Raw genomic sequence first — 8,972 nt, 5'->3', positions numbered from 1 at the left:
TCAGGGTACCCTTGAGAAGACATTTTAGGGACGCAACAGCACATTCCTACCTCCCATCCCTTAGCATTTCTTCACAGATGTTCTGTGTCACAGTGCTGGTTTCTTGAGATAGGGCTTTGGAGTTGTTCACAATGTCCAGTCTGCTTTGTTGATGAGATGTAGGAAATGCAGACATGTTTTGAAATTACATGTTTCATGCATTGCTTCCTCTGAAATTACACAGTGTTAAGGAATGGAAATGTTAGTCACACTTATTTCTGTGTCATGCCCAAAATTGTTTGCCAATTATTTTAATGTTTGGTATATAAAAACTACAAATGATTGTAATTGGAAAATACAAATAACAACAACTACTTCATATTTCTCTTTGGCTACTTTTGCATTCATTCATATATGTCTGTTTTAAGTGTTACTGAACTATTTCTGGTAGGTTACACATAGAGAGCCATGGTGACATAATTGAGTTTTTTTTTTCGGTTGTGGGGCTTGAATTCTGGGCCTGGATGCTGTCCCTCAGCTTTTCAGCTCAAGGCTAGCGCTTTACCACTTGAGCCACAGAATGACTTGTGGTTTTCTGGTGGTTAATTGGAGATAAGAGTCTCATGGACTTTTCTGCCCGGCCCAGGCTGGCTTTGAACCACGATCCTCAGATCTCAGCCTCCTGAATAGCTAGGTTTACAGGTGTGAGGACCGATGCCCAGCTTTAAGTGAATTTTAATGATCTAAATAATTTTGATTTTAAAATTAATAAAATTTTAATCTAAACTAAATGAATATCAGATATATTGCACTTGAACATCTAATTCAATTATTCTCAAAACTATATGAAATATTGATATTTGTACTCTCCAAACTATAAATCAGATAACTTTTTTATTTTTACTTCATTTTTTTAACTGGACATGGGGCTTGAACTTGAGACCTGGGCACTGTCCCTGAGCTTTTTTGCTCAAGGCCAGTGCTCTACCACCACTTTGAGCCACAGTTTCACTTCTGGTTTTCTGGTGTTAATTTGACGTAAGAGTCTCACAGACTTTCTGCCTGGGATGGATTTGAACCTCAACTCTCAGAACTCAGTCTCCTGAGTAGCTGGGATCACAGCTGCAAGCCTCTAACATCAGATAAGTTTATGAATTCCACCTATCTATGCTTTTGACCTATTAAACTTCTGCACTTCTGTGTAGATCCTGACATTTTAAGAAAGGAAATGCTCTGCAGAGGCGCTGGATTTTTGTTTCCATGAGGCTTGCTTGGTAGAAAACCACCCATGTCATGATCACAACTGTCTTCACCCATCTCTGCAGTTGTCTTTGTGTGCATGAGCCAGGATCCCCTGTCTGTTCAAAGTGAGAATACATTGTATGGACTAAATATTGAAAATTGAGAGACATAACAGTGGCAGTGTTAGACTTTGCCAGAAAACCACAGGGACATCCGGGTATAGTCAGTAAAGGGACCGCAAGATCCTTCTCACCAGGTGACAGGAAGTGAGAAGTGCTGGCCATTGTCTTGGGTAGTCTTTTATAACCTCTGGGATATGGGGGATCATGTTGCCTTATATGGTCATAGCTATCCCACAGGGGTGATCTCTCAGGGAAAGGGGGTAGGGACTGATCATTGGCTGCCTTTACTACATGGGCCTAGTGTTGCCTAGGGAAAGAGCATGTTAAGCTATGAGGGAGGAGGCTTATGGACTAACAGGTGATATGTCATTTGTCATGTGTTCAACTCTGTGTTCCTCTGAATGCAGTGTGCTCTTGTTATTGCTGTGATGTCTCCTGCCAGCCTGGATATTGGGATTGTCTTCTTCACTCAGACAGCAATTGGCCTTGTGGGAAATGTCTCTCTCCTCTGTCTGTACAGCTTCATTTTGCTCTCCAGACATTTCTCCAGACCCAAAGATCTGATTCTCAATCAGTTGGTGTTGGCCAACTCTATGGTTCTTTCCTCTAAAGGCATAACTCAGACGATAACTACTTTGGGATGGAACTATGTCCTGGATGATAGGAGATGTAAACTTGTCTTCTACTTCTACAGAGTGGGCACAGGTGTGTCCTTCACCACGGTCTGCCTCTTCAATGGCTTCCAGGCCATTAAACTTAACCCAAGTATTTGCAGATGGATTGCATTCAAGATTAGATCTCTAAAGTTCATTGGGTCCTGCTGTTTTCTAAGCTGGACCCTCCACCTCCTGATAAATTCCTTCCTTCATTTAATCATACATGGTCCTTTGAGCAAGAACAATCTCAGCATGGGAACGCAGCATGGTTACTGTTCCTGGGATATGCCAGAGAGATACAGCTCGCTCTACACACTCTTATATTTCTCACCTGATTTGATGAGTTTGAGTTTCATGATCTGGGCCAGCAGCTCCATGGTGCTCGTCCTGCACAGACACAGACAGAGGCTGCGGCACATTCACAGCCTGACTCGCAGGCACCACCATGAGATCAGAGCCATGCGCACCATCCTCATCCTGGCCTGTTCCTTCGTCACCTTTTACGCTTCCTACGCCTTTCTGACCGTTTGGACCACTCTGGTTGGGCACCGTGGCCAGTGGGTGGTGAACACCTCTGTGCTCGTGGCCTCGTGTTTCCCTGCACTCAGCCCCTTCGTGCTCATCCTCACCGATACCCGCATCTCCCAGTTCTTCACCAGCAGAGTGAGGAAAATCGATGTTTCTTAATGGATTCTCGGGGCCCAGTCTGTGTTCTCCACAATGGTGGGAGATTCTGGTCAACACCAGTTCGCACGGCGCGGGCAGGGGGGGAGGGGAGTCAGGGGGGCGGGGAGGAACATCAGCGTCGAGAACATATGGTGGTTCGTTGTAAGCGCTGTCGACCGTGATCATGACAATTCGCCTTGTGAAGGTAAAGTGTATTTGTGACGTTAACTAAGGATCACTGTCCCACGACTGTAAAATGTGTCATCGCTTACTCTCAATAAAGAAATTAAAGAATGTGAGACGGCAAGGCCAGCACCGCCGAGCCTCCGCTGCCTCCTCGAGGGAGCCGCGGGGCTGGCTGGTTCGGAATGGCGGCTGGGGCGAAACCCCGGCCGGAAGCCCCGGGAGTTCCCTTCAGGCCTCACGAGATTCCCAGAGGTTACTGCCGGCTTGTCTGCTTGCTTGCCGCTGCTTTTGTCAGCGTATCTTCTTTTTTAAATAAATTCATTTCGCCAGGTGCCGGTGGCTCGCGACGGTCACCCGAGCGACTCAGGAGGCTGAACTCCGAGGACAGCAGTTCAAAGCCAGCCTGGGCTGGTACGCCCCCGTGGGCGCGCGGTTCCGGAGCGGGACTTCCGGCGCCTCCGGCAACGTCATCTTCGCCGGCCCCGGAGTCGTCGCTCTGACGTCTCTCGGTTTGCAGCGTGGAGAGCAGGTAGGGCGGGGTCTCCGGCGCCTTCGGGGACGTCATCTTCGCCCGCCCCGGGGTCCGCTCTCCCTCGGTTTGCAGCGTCGAGAGCGAGCTGACTGACGGCCGGTTTCGGACCCTGAGGCAGCTCCGGGGAGGTCGGCTGTGGCCAGCCCCAGGCCCCACCGAGGTCGGTCCCAGCCCCACCGGCGCCTGTGGGCGGTACCCTCTTTCCGAGGTCTGGGTCCCGGGGCGCGGGGCGGGCGGAGGTTCGGGGAGCCGGCTGAGCCCCTGGACTTGGCGGGGACCGCGGCGAGGTGGATGCAGACCTGCCGTGGTCAGCCGAGCACTCGGACCCGTGGACCGCCGAGAATTCCGAACAAGAGAGGGACACCATCCGAGACCGGGCCTGGAGTTCGTCCGGTGGAAGCAGATCCGAGTCGAGGCGCGGTGGATGCGCCTTGCACGGCGAGCCGGAGGTCGCATGGAGGTTGGACAGGCGCCCGATATTACCGGGACAGAGCAGGGCAAGGACGGCCCTGGGGAGCAGAGGCCCCCGTGTTCCCCGTCCCCCGTGGGCTGCCCATCCCCGCGGGGCCCCATGGCTGCGGAAGTGCCGTTGGAACCCGTGGTGGTACGTGGAGAGCGGCCCAGCCCGTCACTGCCCACCCACGTTCTCCCAAGGTCTATAGTGGCCGGGACTCCTCGACCTTGGGATGGAGAACCCCGTAACACTTAGAATTTTAGATCCGAAGTGGGAGGCGGTCTGCCCAGGTGTTAACCAGTTGTTGGGTTGCAGAAAGGAAAACCACGTGAGTGAAGACGGCGGCGAACAGAAGGATTGAGCAGGGACCAGGGTCTGATGTCTCCTCAGAGTTCGGGAGCCCCAGAGGAGGGTGGCCTTGGGGGGGTCGCTGTGTGGGATATGGATTGTGGACCTCCCAAAGTATAGCAGTTCGTGCTCTCAGCAGCCCCTGCCTTGCCAGGACAGCGTGTCCTTCGAAGATGTGACCATGTCCTTCTCTTGGGAGGAGTGGAATCTTCTTGATGAGGCTCAGAGACACCTGTACTTCTCTGTGATGTTGGAGAACCTGGCCCGCATGTCGTCCCTGGGTAAGTTCCCGGTTCTCACCTAGAAAGGACCTCTGGGATGGGCAGAGTGCTCAGAACTCCTGCCTGCTGGCTGAAATGGGTTCAGAGAGGGCCTGGCCGAGGGGAGAACATGACAGTTGGGCCGATACCACAGTTCGATAGCATACATAGCATGCAGGTGTGGCCACTGTGTGCTGGTTTGCATTCTTTCTCTATGTCCAGGATCATATGCTAGGCCTATAGTTTGTTTCTTTTTTTTTGGTCCAGTCGTAGGGCCTGAACTCTGGCCCTGGGCACTGTCCCTCAGCTCTTCAGGTCAAGGTTAGTGCTCTACCACCTGGGCCACAGCGCCAGCCACTTCTAGCTATTTTTTATTTTTGCTTATGTGGTGCTGAAGAATCGAACCCAGGGCCTCATGCATGCAAGGCAAGCGCTCTACCACTGAGCCACCTTCCCAGCCCCTATAGTTTGTTTCTTGAGGACCTTCCATGATTTTCACTCCCACCCACAGTTTATAAAGTTTCCTCTTTCCCCACATCCTTTCCAGCATTTGTTGGTGGTGTGTTTTTTTTGTTGTTTTGTTTTGTTTTTGCTAGTGGTGTGGCCTGAACTCTGGGCCTGGACGCTGTCCCTCAGCTCTTCAGCTCAAGGCCAGCACTCTACCACTTGAGCCACAGGACCACTTCTGGCTTTTTCTGCTTATGTGGTGCTGGGGAATCGAACCAAGGGCCTCATGCATGCAAGACAAGCACTCTACCACTGAGCCATCTTCCCAGCCCCTTGGTTTTTGTTTTGTTTTGTTTTAATGGCTGCCATTCTGACTGGGGTTAAATGCAGTATTGGGGTGGTTTTGATTTGCATTCCTTTTATGACCAAAGATGTTGAATATTTCTTGCTGTATCTTTTTTTTTGGGGGGGTGACAGTTGTGGGGCTTGAATTCAGGGTCTGCATGCTGTCCCTGGGCTTTTTTTGGGGGGGGGTCTGGTCGTGGGGCCTGAACTCTGGGCCTGGGTGCTGTCCCTCAGCTCTTCAGCTCAAGGCTAGCGCTCTACCACTTGAGCCACAGCGCCACTTCAGGCTTTTTTCTTTTTGCTTATGTGGTGCTGAGGAATCAAACCCAGGGTCTCATGCATGCAAGGCAAGCGCTCTACCACTGAGCCATATTCCCAGCCCTCCCTGGGCTTTTTCACTCAAGGCTAGCATTCTGTCACTTTTGCCACATCACCACTTCCAGTTTTCTGGTGGCTAATTGGAGATAAGTGTCTCATGAACTTTCTTGCTCAGGCTGGCTTTCCCTACATGTTTCCCTAGATGGTTTTCTGTTCTCTTAGGTTTAAGTGTCCTTATTTGGTTCGCTTTGCTCATGTATTACACTTTTGTTGGGTTTGATTCCATACACCTTGTATGATTTTGGCCCATACAACCTTTGTGCTAGCTGCATTTGGGGCTGCTGGTCTTTGAGACTTGTGTCCACCAGTTCTCTGACTCCACTTCCAGCTTATTTGGTGATTAATTGGAGATAAGAGCCACACAGACTTTCCTGCCTGGGCTGACTTTCAACTGTAATTCTCAGTTCTCAGTCTCCTGAGTAACTAGGATTACAAGCATGAACCACTGGTGCTGGGCTCCATATTATATTTTGAATGTCTTTGTTGAAAATCATATGGTTATAGCAGCCACACCTTACTCCTGTGTCCTTTCCTGGGGAAGATTTACTCTGCTTGTGACTTTGGGGGCCTGGTACTACAGGTTAGCTGTGTTTCAACCTGACCTCAACTCTTTTGTGACAAATGGCCCTATGGTCTGCTTCTTTTCTCTACCAAGTGTCCATGTGAGATTCTGTTTTCTCTCACTAATGAAAGCAACATATAGGTAACTGTTGCTCCTGTTTCCAGGTCGCTCCTTAGAAGTGAAGCATGACGGGACACCTTCTGAGCCAAGCATATCTGTGGCATTGTCGCAGGTCCGGGACCTGCTCTCCAGGTTCAGCTCTCCAGAATGAGTGCTCCTCTGAAGTCCATGGCCCCATCTTGAGAGGTATTTTTTTTTTTTGGGTCCGGTCGTGGGGCCTGAACTCTTGGCCTGGGCGCTGTCCCTCAGCTCTTCAGCTCAAGGGTAGCACTCTACCACTTGGGCCATAGCGCCACTTCTGGCTTTTTTCTTTTTGCTTATGTGGTGCTGGGGAATCGAACCCAGGGCCTCAGGCATGCAAGGCAAGCGCTCTACCACTGAGCCACCTTCCCAGCCCTTGAGAGGTATTTTTCACTCGGCTCAGCACCATGGGACACACAGCAGGAAGAAGCCGTACACATACAAGGCACAGCCATACCTCACAGCAGGGTTACAGCATCACCAGCAGCATGTCAGAGAGCTGCCATTCGGAAGCTGTGTGGATAGACTCATGTACAATCCGCGTGTCAGGGAAACCTTTCACCTGCAAAGAAATTGCCAAGGGCTTCTCACCCAGTGTGGTGTTCCCTCATCAACAAGACTGTCCCACAGGAAAGAACCCAACCAGTGGTGACAAGTGTGGGGTGGCCTTGCACAGTGGAAAAGTCATCATGCTGGGGAAAATGTAAGAAAGCTTTCAGCCACATCAGCACACTTGTTCAGGACCAGAGAGTCCTCATCAGGGAAGGGCTTTTTGAGTGCCACAAGTGTGGAAAAGCCTGTACATGAAGGTGTAACCTCATCCAGCACCAGAAAGTGCACAGTGAGGTCAGGCCTTACAGCGAGTGTGGAAAGTGTTTTACCTACTACTCCAGCTTCGTGATACACTGGAGAGTCCACACTGGAGAGAGGCCTTACTCGTGAAGTGAGTGTGGGAAGTGGCTTCGGTCAGATCTACAGCCTCAACAGCCACCAGAAAGTTCACATTGGAGAAAGACGTTACAAGTGCAGAGAATGTGGGAAATTCTTTACCAAAGATCCAACCTCATTCAGCACCAACCATGCTGGAGAAAGGCCTTACGAGTGCAGAGGATGTGGGAAGTCCTTTAGCCAAAACTTTAGGCTCATCTACCACCAGCGCATCCACACTGGAGAAAGGCCTCATCAGTGCTGTGAGTGTGGAAAAGCCTTTAGCCGCAACTCCAGCCTCATCCACCACCAGAGACTCCACATCGCAGTGCAGTAAATGTGGGAAGTCTTTTAAGCAAAGCTCCAGCTTCAGTTCGCATTGGAAAGTCCACATGGGGAAAAAGCCCTATGCGTGTAGGGAATGAGGGAAGTCCTTCAGCCATAGCTCTAACCTTAAGACCCACCAGAGAGTTCACACTGAGGAAAGGCCCATGGAGTGCAGGGAGTGTGGAAAGTCTTTTAGCTGCAAATCTAACCTTATCAAACACCTGAGGATTCACACTGGAGAAAGGCCTTACCAGTGCACTGACTGCGGAAAGTGCTTCAGCCAGAGCTCCAGCCTTATTCAGCACCGGCAGCTGGACACTCAAAAGCCCTACCAGCGCTGTGACTGTGGGAAAGGCTTCGCCTGCAGGTCTGTCCTCACTCAATGCCGGAGAGTCCACACTGGAGTAAAGCATTAGCTTTCCTAGTGTCATAACGCCAGATGAGACCATGTGGGAGAACCGCCCACCCCAGACTGAAGTTCCAGGCACTCAGAGGCTTTAAGAAGAGGTTGCCCCTTCTAACCTGTGCAGTCCCTTGCCATTCTAGGCAGAGCCATTTTACTGCCATCTCCACCAAGGGCACACAGTGTGACATCATCACTGTCACATGTCGGGGAAAATGACCTGCCTTTTTGCCGCTTGCTGACCATCATGCAATCCCATTCATGAAATAGGACATGAACTTGACCCAGTCTGATACCTGTGACCCCAGAGGAAGTATGTGGGGGCAGCCTAGCCAGAATTGATTTCATGAACTTGTTAGTCTCAGGACAGTCTCCAAGTCACTGACTGGAAATTGCTTAACTCAAGGTCTCTTAGTTGTTTTTGTTTTTGGGTTTTTTTTTTGTCAGTTGTGGAGCTTGAACTCTAGGCTTGGACACTGTCCCTCAGCTCTTCAACTCAAGGCGAGCACTCTACTACTTGAGCTACAGTGCCACTTCCGGTTTTCTAGTGGTTTATTGGAGATAGGAGTCTCACAGTCTTTCCTGTCCGGGCTGGCTTTGTTTTTTCTGTTTTTGTTTTTCTTGGTTGTGGGGCTTGAACTCTGCGCTTGGGCGCTGTCCCTGCACTCTTCAGCTCAAGGTGAGCGCTCTACCGCTTGAGCCACAGCACCATTTCCCGAGTTGGCTTTGAACCAAGATCCTCAGATCTCAGCCTCCCGAGTAGCTAGGATTACAGGTGTGAGCCACTGGCGCCCAGCTGGTCTCTTAGTTTTTTGTGTTTTGTGTTTTTTTGGGTGTCCAGTCGTGGGGCCTGAACTCTGGGCGTGGGCACTGTCCCTCAGCTTTTCAGCTCAAGGCTAGCGCTCTACCACTTGAGCCAGCTTTTTTCTTTTTGCTTATGTGGTGCTGAGGAATCAAACCCAGGGCCTCATGCATGCAAGGCAAACACTCTACCAAG

The 8,972-nt window shown here is 50.5% G+C and overlaps 1 protein-coding gene across 1 annotated transcript; it reads left to right on the top strand.

Moving 5' to 3' along the window:
- The first annotated feature begins 3,837 nt into the window (after nt 1–3,837).
- Znf211 (zinc finger protein 211) lies at nt 3,838–8,424 on the top strand. The gene is given in 8 exon segments (XM_013027651.1): nt 3,838–4,037; nt 4,228–4,466; nt 6,342–6,446; nt 6,702–6,840; nt 6,842–7,000; nt 7,002–7,275; nt 7,277–7,569; nt 7,571–8,424. Coding segments are annotated over 8 exon segments (1,827 nt in total). The 3' UTR covers nt 7,989–8,424.
- The last annotated feature ends 548 nt before the right edge of the window (nt 8,425–8,972 follow it).

This window comes from Dipodomys ordii, unplaced genomic scaffold (genome assembly GCF_000151885.1).
Source record: "Dipodomys ordii isolate 6190 unplaced genomic scaffold, Dord_2.0 Scaffold105, whole genome shotgun sequence".
Lineage (NCBI taxonomy): Eukaryota > Metazoa > Chordata > Mammalia > Rodentia > Heteromyidae > Dipodomys > Dipodomys ordii.
The sequence above is the reverse complement of the archived record's forward strand: the minus strand, read 5'-3'. Positions and strand labels throughout refer to the sequence as shown.